Source organism: Mustela lutreola, chromosome 9 (genome assembly GCF_030435805.1).
Source record: "Mustela lutreola isolate mMusLut2 chromosome 9, mMusLut2.pri, whole genome shotgun sequence".
Taxonomy (NCBI): Eukaryota; Metazoa; Chordata; class Mammalia; order Carnivora; family Mustelidae; genus Mustela; species Mustela lutreola.
Window position 1 is genome coordinate 110,386,347 of NC_081298.1, and position 16,501 is coordinate 110,402,847.

Consider the following 16,501-nt stretch of genomic DNA (forward strand, 5'->3'; position numbering starts at 1 on the left):
GCTCCACGCTAGGCACAGAGCCCGATTCCAGGTTCCATCTCACAACCCTGAGATCGTGACCTGAGCCAAAATCAAGAGTTGGTCGCTCAACCGACTGGGCCCCCAAGAGCCTCCATGTTCATTTCTCTCTCTCTTTCTCTCTTTTTCAAGATTTTATTTATTTATTTGACAGAGGGAGAGAGACAGCCGGAGAGGGAGCACAAGCAGGGGAAGTGGAAGAGGGAGAAGCAGGCTTCCCGCTGAGCGGGGAGCCAGATGCAGGGCTGGATTCCAGGACCCTGGGATCATGACCTGAGACGAAGGCAGACGCTCAACCGATTGAGCCACCCAGGTGCTCCCCATCTTCATTTCTTAATATACTAATTGCCTCGGGAAGTGAAACTGGCTCAGGCTCTGTCAGCATCTAAGGTTCTACTATTCCCGCTGCTTCATAGATGAGAACTGTGCCTAAGGACCACGTGTTCCTTCTTGCATTCCCTAAGCTGCGCCCAGGATGCCGTATTTATTGTCAGTGGTCAAGTCCAAGTATCCTACAGGCCAGAAGCATGTCATGGAGCTAATACAACCTGCAGGAGAGGCGGCGAGAGGTGGGATTCCTGAGGCAATGCCCACTTAGCTTGAGTTCATCCTGCGAATGAGGTGGGGTCAGATGGCAGGTGGAATGAGAGCCTCACTTTCCCCCCAGTCTCCGCGGGCCTAACAAGAGGGAATGACCAGGTTGGCTTGAGGTTTAGTCAGTGTGCTCTTCGCCTCTCCTTGCAACGCTTTGCTTTGGGCTTCATTTGTCCAAAACCCCACTCTCCGCTCGCTGTCCCTAGACCAGGCAAAGACCCAGCTGGCTGTTCCACTGACTGACCTGTGCCTGGCAGGGCAGGCCCTGGAATGCACAGCTCTTGCTAATGAACAGATACTGGCCTCTTGTGGAAGACACTAGTGACCCCAGGACGGTGATCCTTCCCACATCCGCTCCTCACGAAGGAGCATCTCCCAAACTGGACTTCCCTGGGGCCGAAACTGACCATGGAGGGCAGGGAGAAAGGACCCCATTCCCAGGCACCCCGAGCAGATTCTTGGGGTTCCAGGCCTTTCTGCAGATGGTCAACTCTAAGGTAGAGGAGAAGAGGCCTCAAGTCTCCAGGACCTGTCTTTAGAGTGAGAGGAATTGCTTGGCCACTGGGTCACAGCCCCCCTGCGTGGCCAGCGGGTGGGCGGGAGGCAGGAAGGAACTGCCTGGCCCCAAGCCCAGCTCCTGGCGATACTGACTGGGGGCCGTAGCAGGGAGGAAGAAAGGCTCAAACTTGGGACAGCACCCAGCCAACTGAGCCCTTCTCAGGTGCCTGCTGGGGTGGACTTCTCCCAGGGAGGGAGAACTCCTCCATCTGCTGTGTGAGCAGAGAGGAGCGGACGGTGGCGAAGGGGATGCAGGGAGAGAGGGAAACGCCTGTTTCCTGGGGACAGGAGCTGGAAGCCAGGACGGCTTCTCTCCCTGTTTGAGACAGAGGGTGGCCCCCACGAGTGAAGAAGGAGGGACCCAGGCAGCAGGGTCGGCCGGATTTAAGACCCAGCATCGCCTGTGACCAGCTTCGTGACCTTAACTAAACCTAACAAATTCTCCCCTCCTCACTTGGGAAAGAGATGATATCGCCTTGAGCGTGGCTGTGGGGAGCGCCAGAGTCGGCCTGCGGATCGCTTAGCTCATAGTAGGTCCTCCAGAAAGGCTCCTGGTCAAAGCAGGTGGCCTTCGCCTAGACTCTGGCCACAGGAAGGGTGGTGGCTGTAGCTGGCATCCCTGGAGTAATCCGCTCCCGGATTCGAAATTCCCGAGGGGGAAAAGGGTAGAAAGAGATCTCTGGCCTCAGTGCCCCAGTGTCTCTGCCCTGGGAGCCAGGGCCCATCCGAGGCAAATCCGAATCCGCATTTGCGTTTAGCTGAGGAGTCTGTTGGCTGCAGCCAGTGGAAGGACCTGCTCGGCTGGAACTTTTTTTTTTCCTCCCAGGCGACGTCCGATGGGTGTGTCGGGCAGGAGGTGATATTTGACGGGCAGCGCGGGCCAGCTGTGCGGAGCCAAGGGCACCAGGCAGCGGGTGAGAGATGGCCTCCCCGGACCTGCCGCCCCCCACCAGCTACTCCCCGCCCCAGGTGCCCCTGGGGTTCCTGCTGTTCATCACCATCCCCTATGCCTTCTTCTTGCCCGAGCTGGTGAGTGCTGCCGCGTGGGTCACCTGCGGAAGGGGAGGGCTGGGGAGAAGCCGCACTCCCTGGGAAAGGGGGACGGGGCTCTAGCTGCTGTGGTTTCCGGTCTCCCCCACCAGACGCACCCGGGGTGGTCCCTAATCCCTCCAGGTGCTCCTCCCAACTCCTGCAATATGGGGTGGGTTTTCTGCTTCCAAAACAAACCCACTCACCGTGGGTGACAGGCTCTGGTGATCGGAGGGGCCAGTGAGGGGTAAGGGGGATGCTGCTAAAGTGTCCCGGGTCCTCAGAGAGATGCTGGCAATGGACTTTTCTATGATGTCTTTTCTCCAACTACTTACTTGTTCCTGCTTTTTCTAAAGTTCAAAAGCGGTGTGTGTGTGTGGGGGGGGGGTGGCTCTGTCTTTCCTTCTGTAAGAGGAGGTCTTACAGGATTAATAGTCATGTGCGCTGACTTTGAACTTTGACTTGTAGACTCTGTGCAAGAGGTAGTTTGTGACAACATCTGCCATAAAACATTTGTGTGAGCCACCCCTGGGGCACACGGGGACCTGTCACTGTGTGACACTCTCTGAGATGCCCTGCAACTGGGTTGCCGCTCCAACCCCGGCCAGGGGCTGGGAGTGGCTCTTGCATGTGGCAGTCTGCCGGGCTCTGTAGACACGGTGTCCATCTGAGCCAGCCGCCACCATCCCCTTTCTACTCACAGGGACACTGAATTCTGGGGAACCATTCAGGGCGAAGGAGTCTGTTTTGTGTTTTGAACACATCCTAAAATATCTAGCTTGTGGGTGACATGCTTACTGGCTCTGAATTTGGCAGTGCTGACCCCAGGCCTGGGAGGGGAAGGTGGAAGGTTGTTCCAGCTTTCAATCTGATGTGACCAGCCCTCTCTCGTCATCTGCCTGAAGGCTGGGACGGAGGGAGTGACCCTGTGGCAAACAGGTTAAAGTGAGCCCATGGATGGCACCAAGAAAGGGAAACCAGGCAGTGTGCACCCAGCATTTGGGTGGCTCTGGCTAAAACCCCACCCAAGAGGCAGGTTTCTGCCAAGCCTGCCCCCCCAAGGGAAGGGAGGAGTGGGGGAGGGCATGAGCACAGGCATCCCGCCAGGCTGATGACATCTGAGTGCTCTCGCGAGTTCTCTGTGCCCGGACCCGGGCGTGTCCCTCACCTCAGAATAACCACATGAATCTCCAGGATTGCGGTTCACGCCACCACTGCATACTGAGCACAGGCTTTATGCCAATCTTGCAAGCCCCTGGTGAAGGACCCTGCCCTCCCAGGTTTCCTGAGGACTCCTCCACAGTCAGACTGTGTTTGAGGCAGTGACTGTCCTGGGCTGTGGCATCAGCAAGGAGAAACAATCTGACCTTGTCAAGTCAGGGAGGGGTCCAGACCTACCATGGAGGGGCCGATTTTGGTGCTGGACCTCAAAGGACAGGCTGCATTTCCAGGTCGGGGGCCAAGAACAGGGAAGGCCGGGAGTCCAGGAGAGCCCAGCAGGCAGGAGCTTGGAGGGAAGGGGCTTACAGAACCCAGAAACACCCAGGATAACCTTGTCGTGATGGGCCCATCGCCTGCACCTGGCCCCACGAGGTTGGGCTCTATGTGCGAAGGCCGATGCTCTGGAGCCTTAAGTATCTAGGAGGTGGGACGTTGTCACTGGCTCAGTTGTACTCATTTATTTTCCTTTGGAGGTAATTTTAGATTTATAGCAGAGCTGTGTGAATAGGACAGAGTGTTCCTATACACTCTTTACTCAGCTTCCCTTAAAGGCCACATCTTGGGCAATGCAACTATCAAAATCAGGAAATCAGCACGGATACTTTCATTGATCAGCTGCTCTAATAAACTTCATTCAAATTGTGCTGATTGCCCCCCCATGTCATTTTTCTTTTTCTTTTTTTTTTTTAAGATTTTATTTATCTATCTTCTTGACAGAGAGAGAGATCACAAGTAAGCAGAGAGGCAAGCAGAGAGAGAGGCACAAACAAGCTCCCTGCTGAGCAGAGAGCCAATGTGGGGCTCGATCCCAGGACCCTGGGATCATGACCTGAGCCGAAGGCAGAGGCTTTAACCCACTGAGCCACCCAGGTGCCCCTCATGTCAATTTTCTGGTCCAGTTACCAGTCCAGGATTCAGCATTGCATTTGGGAGTCTTACATCCTCCGTCTCCTTTAGTCTGTATCTTCACACTTTTGAAGAATAGAGATCAGTTATTTTGCAAATATCCTTTCATTTGGCCCTGTCTGATGCTTCCTTATTTACAATTTTAGGGGTTTTTAAAAAAGATTTATTTATTTACTTACTTATTTTGAAAGAGAGAGCATGAGTGGGAGGGGCAGAGGGAGAGGGAGAGAGAATCTCAAGTAGACCACACGCTGAGTAGGGAGGCTGACAAGGTGCTCGATTGTAGGACCTTGAGATCACGACCTAAGCCGAAATCAAGATTGTGACCCTTAACCGGCTGCACCCCCCTGGTGCCCCTACGATTTTAGTTTTAATTCACAAGTGATCCTTATTCATTGTGGAATATTTAGAAAATATATATAGAAGTAAGTATAATCTATACCTATGGATAATAATATAATCCATATTCATGTGCATATACACACATACGTTTGTATTTTATGGAGTTATTCTGTACATGCTATTTGGCATCATCTTTTTCTTAAGTGAGTGTTCCTAGCACAGACTGTAGACTCAAGTATGTCTGCCTTGTATCTGGGGCCAGGGATGAGAGGTAAACAGGAAAGGAGGGAGAATATCAAGTTGGCTGGTTGATTCTGATCCCACGGAGCAGAAGATACCCTGGGCTGGAGAGGAGGGTGAGAATCAGCCTATCAGGAACCTCTCTGTCCCTGGTCACCTGGCCACACTGCCCGCTACTGCACACTGGGGCTGACCACGGAGCACTAGGCCTTGGGGTCCCAGCAGATTCTCAGTCCTGGGGCCTGAGGCATCCTAGGCAGCCATATGTTTTTCTAAGGACATGAGTCTAGAGAGTGGATCCTAAAACCAGGAGCTCAGGCCAGGGAAAAGCGGCAATGAGCAAGTGAAATCCATTCCTGGATTCAGATGTAGTCTGTGACGGGGGTGGCCCAGGGTGGACACTGGTGGTGTCTGCAGACTCACGTCCTTCCCTCCAGCCCCTGCTCACTGAGCTCCCACTGTGAGGTCTGGAGAGCATCAGGGGGTCGGCTCAGGCTCTTTCGCAGTAACGACAGTGACAAACTAGGGTGGCAAGAGGGTCTGCATGTTCCCTACCAGCTCTGCCCCCGGAGCCTGCTCGTTCAGATCTTTGCCAAAGTTGCTTTATTTTACACTCTTTAGTGTTAACATGCACGTTTTAAACATTTATTTTGGGGTAATTAGAGATTCATAGGCAGTTGCGAATATAGTTCTGAGAGGTCTCCCATAGCCTTCCCCACCTTCCCCCAATGGTTTCGTAATGCTTGTCCCATCACAACCAAGTAACCCACGTTGGTCGGGTATGTCCACCTGTCTGTGCCATCTTCTCACACCACCACCACGATCAAGAGAACTATTCCGTCACCACAGAGATCTTCCTCCCGCTTCCTTTTTACAGTCACCCAACCCTCACCCAGTCTTCCCTCATCCCCTCCAGAACCCCTGGAAACCACTAATTTCATCTCTATAATTTTGTTATTTCAAGAAAAATTTATATAAACAGGGGTGCCTGGGGGGCTCAGTCGGTTAAGCGTCTGACTCTTGGTTTCGGTTCAAGTCGTGATCTCAGCGTGCTGAGATCAAGCCCCGTGTTGGGTTCCACACTCAATTCAAAGTCTGCCTGAGATCCTCTCTCCCTCTGCCCCTCCCCATGCTCATGCTTGCTCTCTTTCTCTCTCTCTAAAATAAATAGATCTTTTTAAAAAAAGTTATATAAATAAATGGTGTCACAGAGTATGTGGCCTTTTGAGACTGGCCTCTTGCCCACAGCATAACACCCTTGGACGTCTGCCCAAGTTGTGTGTGTCCGTAGTTCCTTCGATGGCTGCATAGTATTCCATGGCATGGACATACCATTGTTGATTTCACCATGGACCCGTTGAGACACACCATGGTTGCTTGCAGTTTTTAACTCTTCTAAATCTAACTCTATGAACATTCACATACATTAGTGTGGGTCTTGCTTTCACCCCTCCGGGAAAGATTGTTGGGTTGCACACAATAAGTGTATGCTCTCGTTTTATTAAGAAACTGACAAACTGTTTTGCAGAATGCCAGCACCATTTTACTTTCCTACCAGCAGTGGAGGAGACTGAGATTTTAACACTAAAATTCATATTTTGTTCGGTTTACTGTTGAGTTCAGATTTCTCACTTGAAAATGATATGGATTTCAAAACGTAATCTCCAGGTGTGGAACAGTGCATTTTAAGGTGAGAATGGACATGGTGTGTTCCGTCTGTCTTTTATTCGGAGAGTGTGAGAGCCTGCTGGTGCTAGTGCTGGGCGGGGCTGGGGACCAGGTGAGTCACAACACCACACCCCCTCCCCCCACCGGCGGCGCCCACTCTTCAGAGCACACAGTGTGCAGGTGGCTGAGGGATGGAGATAGCCTGTGTGCTGTGAGCTGACTCATCAGCTTTTTTATAAGTGGACGGGGAATGCCGAGAGCTGACCCAGGCGACTGTGACCTGGGGAGTGCTATATGAATCAGAGTCCAAGATTTTTTTTTTTAAAGATTTTATTTATTTATTTGACAGAGAGAGATTACAAGTAGGCAGAGAGAGAGAGGAGGAAGCAGGCTCCCCGCTGAGCAGAGAGCCCGATGCGGGACTCGATCCCAGGACCCTGAGATCATGACCTGAGCCGAAGGTAGTGGCCCAACCCACTGAGCCACCCAGGCGCCCCAAGATGTTTTTTGACTTTAACCTCTTCATTAGTTAACGTAATTGATTCGATGTTTATTTAAAAAGAAACAGCTGAGAAGATTTCTAGAGTCAGCCAGTAAAAGGCGAAACAATTCAGACACACTGGTGATTAATGTTCTCAGCTTCTTAACTCGCTGGCTCGGTGGGCAGAGGGAAATTCTCTGATTCCCCTAGAAGCTCATTCCAGAATCCTTGAGCTGGGGAAGTTCACCTTTATATTTTACTTAAATCCCCAGCTTCACCTTATTTTTAGCCTGCTTCTACTTCTGCTCTGTTTATATGTAAAAGCCGGTCTGAGAGGCATCTGTGGGGCTCAGTTGGTTAAGTATCTGACTCTTGATTTCAGCTCAGGTCAGGATCTCAGGATCATGGGATCTAGCCCCCCATGGGGCTCTCGGCTTAGCTTAGTGGGGAGTCTACTTGGGATTCTTTCTCTTCCTCTCCCTCTGCCCCTCCCCACCCTGTAAAATAAATAAATAAATAAATAAATAAATAAATTAATTAATTAAAGCCTATCTGAAAACTTCCTGACACCCCAGACCTGTCTCTGGTCACCCGTGCCGGCTGAAGTTATTGTGGGGGCTGAGGGTAGACACCCTCCCCTCTCATATCAGTCCCGTGCATTGAGTTTCCAAAAGGAGAAATCCTTTCCCCTGCGATCAGTGCTTTCCAGCGCTCCATGCTGTGGGGAGGGCTTACCCAAAAGTTAATTCAGTTTACCCGTTTCACTTCATCTTTGTTGCTCTTGTCCCTCCCTTCACACCCCACCTCACTACTATCCAACTTAACCCCCACCCCTGCTCCTGCAGGACAAGGGAGCTAGCCATTTCCAGGCTCAGGGTGCCACCGGTTCCCACCACCATGCTCCCAGGATGACTCCTGGACGAGGAAACAGGGGACAGGGAGGAAAGATTGCAGAGCGTTGGGGCGCCTGGGTGGCTCAGTGGGTTAAGCCTCTGCCTTCGGCTCAGGTCATGATCCCAGGGTCCTGGAATCGAGCCCCACGTCAGGCTCTCTGCTTGGTGGGAAGCCTGCTTCCCCCTCTCTCTCTGTCTACTTGTGATCTCTGTGTGTGTGTGTGTCAAATAAATAAATAAAATCTTTTTAGAAAAAGAAAGAGAGAGATTGCAGAGCACGAGGCGGGGGAGAAGCGAGGCCCTGGGAGGTAAGGACTGGAGGGGCAATGTAGAAAGAAGTCGATGTCAACCTCCCTATGTTGCCTGGACCCACGCTGACCGCCCTGCACCAGCCCCAGCCTTACTCTCAGGGACGCCAGTGTGCTCAGGTTCAGTAACGGAATCAGTCAGTGCCGGGTCAAGAGCCTGGCTGTGCTGCTTCGTCACTGTGAGAAGCTGGGGAGATTCCTTAACCACTCTGAGCCTCAGTGACGGAAAGAGTAGCAGTAAAGATCTCATTAGACAGCTCTGGAGGTTCAATAGGGACATTCCCAGGCCACCACAGCATGTCCAACCGCTCTAGAAATATGAGCCTGCGTATTTTATTGTTGTTGGTCGTCTGGACCTTTCCGTAGAAAGTGTGGGTCTCCTGTGAGCAACTTCCAACTGTGAGCCAACAGGTGTTCACTGAGATGCGAACCTGTGCTCTGCTCTCAGGGGCCACAGGAGCATGAAGGTCTTAAGAAGGGGGATGAGGTAAATCAGGAGCCCCGTCTTAAGGAAGTGGCGTCTGAACATGCGGTGAACACCCCAAGATAGGAGAGAGTGAAAAGCCAGGGCGCAAAGCCCCAACTGTTGAAGGCTCTGAGAGCTTGGGAGTTGTCAGGTTAAGCTTACTCAAGGCGGAGTCTTGGTCTTCTTCAACGGTTTGGATTGGGGGATTAGATGTGTGCTGGTTCAGACAAGCACTTCCTCTGACCAGGAGGATCACAGATAGAAGAAATCCGGCTGTGAGGAAAGAGGAGACGGCCATGTTTAATCCTATGTATTCCCTCAGCAAGTACTTACTGAGCACCTACTCGGTGCCAAGCATGGGGATATAAAGACAAAGGCAGACACCACCCCTACCATGATGACTCATGGGGTGGAGGGAGACTAGCCCAGGAGACTCGCGAATGGAGCTGCGCTGTCAGGGCACTGTCAGGGCACGGGAGGAGACAGAGGCTGCCATGGGTGCTGCGCACAGAGGAGATTCAATACAGGGAAATGTTTCTGCCACCGCTGAGAAGCCAAACGAGCAGAAAAGAGATGCTAAAGCCAGAGAAGAAACACATGAAGTGTTTGGAGTCTAGGGAGGGGGACCAGTGCTTGGGCCTCCAGAGTAAGACCCTCCTGCTGCTTCTCTGGCCTCTGAGTGGGGGGTGCTGTGACGGAGTGGGCACGGCAGAGGAGGGAGACAGGGACCTTGCTGGAGTGATAGCAAGACCTGGACCAGGCAACAGGAAGGAAGTACCCATCCCTCTCCTCCCATTCCAGGTCCCTTCCAGGCCCCCGCCCCTTTGCCAGATGCTAGCAAAAATCCAACTTCTAAGGGAGCTGAGCATTGCGGCTTACAGAGTTCCTGTCCCTGTCACAGAGCAGACCACGGAAGGGTGGGCTGGAGCCGCGAGACCCTGGGAACGAACTGGCACCATCCCCATCTGCACATTCCCCTCTGCCTGAGTCTGGACTTCTGGTCCTTTCCTTCCCCTGACTATGGCCAAACCATGCACAGCTTTCTCTGAACTAGCGGACTCTGTCAGTTCTGAGAAGGCAGACACCCAGCTACGGCTGGCAGGTCGGCCCACCGGGAAGATTTCACTTAACAGGTGCTCCAAAGGAAATAACCCAGGGCCTCCCTGGGTAGCAGGGAGGGGCCTGGCACATTCTGACTTGCTGGAATGCAGGGAGCCCCAGATCAGCAGTCTCACCAGTAAGAAGTGCCTCGCCTGCTGCCAGTGCCCTTCTAGGAGCTTTTGCCTAGAGGACTTTCCCCTGGGGTAAGGCAGATCTGTGGGAGGCAGGAGAAGTTTCTGGAGTGTTGTCCAGATTGGCAAGTAGCAGGAAGCAGGCCAGAATAGGGAGGGGTGGAGGAGCCACACCCAGGTTCCCTGGCCTTTACCCCTCTCTTCTCTCCTAGCCCCTCCCCTGCATCCTCCCACCCCTGCCAGCCAGCCCTGCCCCTCAGATGTCACCACTAGGTCAGATCTCCCCCATCTCAGTAAATGTCTGCTTGGGGCTCACATAGGGCCTGGCCCTATACCGAGGCAGCACAGCTTCTTAAGGCTTCTTGGGCCCACTCTCCTGCCTCAAGCTATACCTAGAAGGTTCCACGTGGGTCGGAGAGTGGGCCCAGATACCCTAGATTTGGGAATCCAGAGTCTTCTGACCTATATCAAGGAAGCCCGCCTCAGCTTCCTCTCCCCAGAGGGATTCTCTGAGCTTTGCTTTTCTGCTTCTGTGCTGCTCACAGTCCCCGCCCCCACCCACCATGCCCATCTGTACCCTCTCTTGGCCCAGCAGATGCTGGATGGATGTGGGGGGGGGGGCGGTGTGGCTAGTGGAACCCTCACTGACAGCACGTGTTTGCCTAGTCCTTCCTACACGCCAGGGGAGAAGGCAAAGGGGTAGGAAAACCTCCCAGGGAATCCTCTCCCCTCTCTGAGGGAAGATGCAGCCAATCTGGAGAATTTCTCGAGCCTGTGAGGTAATGGAGCAGGAAATGGGAGGGGATGAAACAAATGAGTGTTTGTCTCCATTCTGTCCCGGCTCCTGGCAGAAAATGCCCGTCTGTGGTTGAGACACAGTGGCAGGCCCTGAAGTAGTCAGCTGGTGCCACCTGCATGGGAATCAGGCCAGACAGACAACGAGACTGAGCGGCTAGGGAGTGGAGGGTCCAGCAGCCCACCTCCCGCCGCCGCCTCAAGCCAGCAGCATGTACAGACCACCCACTCTGTGCCAGGCTCTGTGCCCTACACAGGGGACACAAAAACCACAGGGCAGAGTCCATCCAGGAGCTTGGGGCCTGGGGAGAAGGTAGAGGAGAAAGACAGTAACCATGAGGGAGGTCAGCAAGAGGTGCACTGGGGACTTCGCAGTCAAGAATGGCTTCCTGGAGGAGGTGATCCTGGTCTACGTCCTGCCCTGAAAGGTCTGGTCATAGACAAGTGGGGGAGGAGGAGCTGAGCAGGAGTCAGTGAGGACTAGATGAATGAATGGTCATCTCCTTGGGTCCTCAGTGCCTGACAAAGTTCAGGATCATAGCCATTGGTTGCCAAATGTCTGTGGGTTCCTGAGGGAAGCAGGAGGTGGGGGACCTCCCCTGAGCCCAACTCTTGGGTTCATCCAGCAACCTTCTGGAAACATGTGAAGGAACACGAGGTTAATAACCATTGTGGAAACCAAGGAGAAAGAGACCATGGTGGGAGGGAGCCTGTCCACCAGGCCACCATGGGGACTGGGGAGTGGGATGCATTTATCTGCTTTTTCATCTTTTATCTCTACTTTCTAACTTGTTGAAGGTACACAAGTTAAAAAAAAAAAAAAAAGTAGAAACATTTTTGCCCTAAAAAGTCTTAGTTTTGTTTTGTTTTGTCTTAAGAGATAAGAAGGAAAAAGCTCTTTAGACTTTGGATGGATAAGAATGTTTTTATTATCATGCTTTCTGTAAATCTGTACTGCTCAGTCAATAAAAAGCTGGGTCCGTGGGGGTACTGAGGTCTAAATGGGTGGGCGCGGTCCTGGGGGAGGAAGCCAGGAGGGAGGGGAGGAAGGCAGAGGAGGCCCCGCTGACTCACCAGCCCCTCCTGGGCCTTGGCATCCTGCCTCTCCCAAGCACAAACCCCAAGGTAGGCACAGCCTTTCCCTGGCCTGCGGCCAGCCCCGTCCTGAGAGCACTTATAGGTACCAAGGGCTCCTTATAGGTCTCCTTCTGCCAGGAGCGATGGTGGATGGAGCTCTGGCCAGCACTATTGTTCCTGGAGTGGACCGGATAAGACACGGGCCCTCACCGGAGGCCAGGGGGCCTGGGCCACAATTTCCTGCTAACCTTAAAGCCACAGAGAAAATTCTCATTCTGAATCAGGATGTAGTGACTCAGTGTTTGGAAGTGTCCTAGGTGAAATTAGGGAGCATTGAACTCCCATACAATGCTAGATGTGTATGGGTACAGGAGTCCAGTCCAGGCCTGGCGCGCTCCCACGGGTAACTGGGTAGGTCCCTTGGCTTCTCAGAACAGGTTTCCTTCCCTGTACGAAGGAGGGAAGGATTCTTGTCCAGAAGCTTCACAGGCTGCCAGGCCCCAGGTTCAGTCCTGGGAGCCACTTCGTGGGCTGTGGACAGCACCCGCGTGGGCGCTAGGGTCTCCAAGCTGACCGCACCGAGGCCCGCCGCCGGTCAAGGGGCCCAGGAGCGCCTGGCTCCCGAGGCGCCCTAGAGGAGGCCAGCACCACCCAGCTGTGAAGGCCCCAGCTCCTCCACACTGAGTTTCTGTCACTGCAGCTATGGGACACTTCATGTCCCTGTCCCTGTGCTGTCAGCAGCGTTTCTGCTCCCTTCCTGTCCCAGGCTCCCACTGCCCACTGCCCATTCCCCACACAGGCCCCACTGTGGCCTCAGGTCCCTGGGGGGCTCCTGCTGCAGCAGCCAGGCTGTCTTCAGCCCCAGGGACAGAGCCATGGAGGAAAGGACGGGGGTGCACACTAGCACAGGCAGAGGCCCTTGACTAGAGGAAGCAAGGCGTTCTGGAGCAAAGGTCTCCACACACCGACTGTGGCCCACAGAAGAGAGATTTTCATGGCAACCCGGTACTCACGTGTGTGTGTGTGTGTGTGTGTGTGTGTGTTGAAACAACAGATTCAGGACACTGTTTCCCTTTCCCATGGGCAATGTACTCCAGTTTGCTAATCTAGTCTACTTAATCTTTTAATGCTGTTGCTAACTAAATGGATTTCACCACCCACGAGTGAATCTCAGCCCACGCTGGGAAGCCCCAGGGCTGGGGATGCCAACCGAGGCTCAGAAAGACCTGCCCAGAAGGAGAGGGTGAGGCAGGCTGGGCTTGCAGGGCCGCGGCCCAGAGTTTGGTCTGAGGGGCACCGGGAGCCAGCGAGGTGTTCGAAGAGGGGTGGGGTTCTGGGTCCCAGCTGGTCCCTAGCAGTGCTGTGACAAGGGCTGTCACTGGCTCCAGCTGGCTTGGACAGAAGGGAGGGGGACTATGTCACGTGCTAGGAAGTCAGAGCCCGCCAGCTGTAGCTCAGCACTGATTTTTCCGTGGCAGAGCTGTGTCCCCGGGACCCAGGCTTTTTCTCGCCGCCTCTCTCCTCTTCCATTTCATAGTTCCAGGCCTACTACCAGGCACAGCAATGGCCAGAGTAAGAATGGGGACTATCTCATCTGGGTCTCCTGAGGCAGAAAGATCCCTTTCCCAGGGGTCCCCCAAAGGCGTCCCCCTGGAAGAGCTGGATGAAGTCACACAAGTGTCCAGCCAGGGCAAGTAATAAGCCTAGTGAATGTCAGAAAGTCACCACCTACACCCCATTCCTTCCCATATTTCCTACCAGTAAGCCCAGTTGGGGAGTTTGAGGACACAATTTAAATGGAGATAACCATCTCTGCAACATTATTCACTGGGGCATTGTCTATGTTGGGGAAAGCTAGAGACAGGGGCCTAACGGGGTACATGATGTTTACTGACTTGATGGAATGTAACTGTGGCTTGGAAAGTGCAATCAATCCTTGGGGCGCCTGGGTGGCTCAGTCAGTTAAGCGTCCAACTCCTGATTTCAGCTCAGGTCGTGATCTTAGGGTCCTGGGACCGAGCCCTAAGTCAGGGTCTGTGACCAGTGGGGGGTCTGCTTGAGATTCTCTCTCTCTCTCTGCCCCTCCACCCCAACTCGTGCTTTCTCTCTCTAAAAGAAAAATGTACAGTCAATCCTCATTACTCACAGATTCTCTATTTGCAAATCTACCTAGTCACTAAAATTTCTTTGCAACCCGCAAATCAGTACTCACTGTGCTTTTGTGTGCAGAGCAGCAAGAAGTCTGGGTTGTCTGATGTGCGTGCTCCCACTTGAAGCCGAACCAGTTGACTCTCTCACTGTTTCTGCTCTCACACTGCAAACAAGTGTCCTTTTCAAAGTTTATCTGCTGCCACGTCTTTCGTATTTTGGGGCTTTTTGTTGGTGATTTTGCTGTTTAAAATAGCTCCTAAGTTAGTGCTGAAGTTAGACCTAGTGTTTCAGCTTGGGAAGGTTGTGATTTATTTGTCTTTCAGCGAAAACACACGTTCGTTGAGTGTATAGTGCTGTTGGCCAAGAATCCGGGGTTAGTGAATCAACACTATATATTAAATGAGGTGTCTTTAAACAGAAACACACCTAAAATAAAGGTATGTGTTAATCAGTTGTTGAAAATACTGTGGCCAAAGGTTTGCAGGAACCTTAATTCCTTTTTACCTTGGGAGCAAGGGTCTGGTGTTCATGGATTCAGTGTTCAGGCCAACTCTGTAGAACTATCTTGAGTAACAAGAATCAGTTTTATTATGAAGCCCTGTAGCAAAATACAAAATATTAAAAGTAGAATACAAAACTTATGTTCATCATGCTTTATACCTTTATAGAAAATATGTATGCCTAAACACAGGGCTTAAGAGGGAAGGTAACATAACAGAAAATTCCTTTACTGTTACAATTATTTTTACAACCAATTTACAATCTTCCCATTGACAACTAGTAACAGCTCTACCTCCTGCCATATGGTTTTGGTTGGAGTCATTAAAACTGCCATGTTGGAGTCATTAAAACCGCCGTGGGGTTGAGGCATTTTGAGTGATGATGTCACACTCCCAAGGGACTCTGTCTCCAGCCACAGTGGCACAAACAAGGGGGGGTATCTGTTTGAAGGTGTATTTTGTGGGGTCCAAAGCACAGTCCCAGGATGGGTTTTGTCTTGTGTTTCCCTTTTATTTTTTCATTACTTATTATCATTATTATTATTATTATGCTATGTTCATCACTATACTGTACCGTAACCTTCAAGTTCTTAGCAGCACTATTCACAACAGCCAAAAAGTGGAAGCAGCCCATGCATCCATCAATGGATGAATGGCTAAGCAAAACAGATATGTGGTATATTCACGTAAAGGAACATCATTCAGTCTTTTAAAAGGAAGGAAAGTCTGACACAGACCGCAACATGAATGAACCTTGAGGATATTCTGTTCAGTGAAATGAGCCAGTCTCAAGAAGACAAATCCTATACGGTTCCACTCACGGGATCTACTTAGAGCGAACAAATTCACAGAGACCAAAGATTGGGACAGGGGAGCACGTGGATGACGCCATCAGTGAAGCATCTGACTCCTGGTATTAGCTTAGGTGTTGATCTCAGGGATATGAGATGGAGCCCCACTTTGGGCTCCATGCTTTGAGGAACCTACTTACAAAAAACTAAATAATACATAAATACATAAATACATAAATAAATAAATAAGAAAGACAGGGACTGGGGGAAAGGGGAGACGTGGCGAGCGAATGTGCGATGGGCGCAGTTTTCAGTTGTGCAAGATGGAAAGCATTCTGGACATGAATGGTGGTGACAGCCGCACAATCCTGGGAATCAATACCATTGAACTATACACTTAAACATGGTTAAGATGACCAAAAAAAAAAAAAAAAAATGGTTAAGATGGTAAAGCTCGTTCTGCGTATTTTATACAATTTTCTAAAAGAGAGGTCTACGATGGCCAAGAGACACTGTACTTATACCTCATGAGCCAAGGGTTCCTGAGTGTAAGGCACTATGGAGTCCTTCATCCCAAGGGAGTCTTCAGGGAGTCCCACCATGGGCAAGGCCAGAACATCGCTTGATACCTCGGACCTCCTAGACCTCACCGTCCCGATTTGGGCCTTTCCCTCCCAGCCAGAAGTTTCTGAGGCTTTGTGAGAGAGCCTGGCATTCCTCCAAGTTCCAGGGAAGACAGGTGGCAAGAAGAGGACAGCGGCGCTGGTGGGGAACTCCGCCATGCTGAGATACTGCCCAGCTATGCAGAAAAACCTGCCACTGGGGTATCGCCCTGGTGCTCCTCCCAGGCTCCCAGCCCCTGACCTGCTCCGCCTGAGCCCACACCGCCCTGCCCCAGCCAGGAGCCTGGGCTGTGCCCATCAGAGACCAGGCCTCCTTTTGACCTTGCTTGGCTTTCACATGGGGTCATGTCGAGGGCAGCGTCTTTCTCTAGAACCTCTCAGGGCATGACATACCTCTGCCCTGAACATCGGAGGCCTCAGCTCCCAGCTGCTCCGTCCGGGTGGACAGAGCCATCCTCCCCAAAGAACCAGTGGTTCTCCTGACTCTCCCATTAAAAAGTTCTGACCTTTGAAGCCAGCCTCCAACATCCAGCACAGCATCTTCTATCTTCGTATATGTAAACACTGGGGGGGGGGGGGTTGATTCATTTAAACACTCAAAACCCCGT

General features: G+C 52.1%; 1 protein-coding gene across 3 annotated transcripts in view; it reads left to right on the top strand.

Annotated features, from left to right (window-relative positions):
• The first annotated feature begins 1,252 nt into the window (after positions 1 to 1,252).
• The window catches only part of MALL (mal, T cell differentiation protein like), a 29,298-nt gene continuing 14,049 nt past the window's right edge, over positions 1,253 to 16,501 (top strand). Inside the window, exons 1-2 of one of the 3 annotated variants that reach the window (XM_059188419.1) lie at positions 1,253 to 1,333; positions 1,997 to 2,199. In XM_059188419.1, coding sequence (XP_059044402.1) covers positions 2,092 to 2,199 — 108 coding nt within the window. In that variant the 5' untranslated portion in view covers positions 1,253 to 1,333; positions 1,997 to 2,091. Of the gene's footprint in view, positions 1,334 to 1,389; positions 1,701 to 1,819; positions 2,200 to 16,501 lie in introns of those variants that run through there. The other 2 variants (XM_059188420.1, XM_059188418.1) reach the window with 2 other exon arrangements.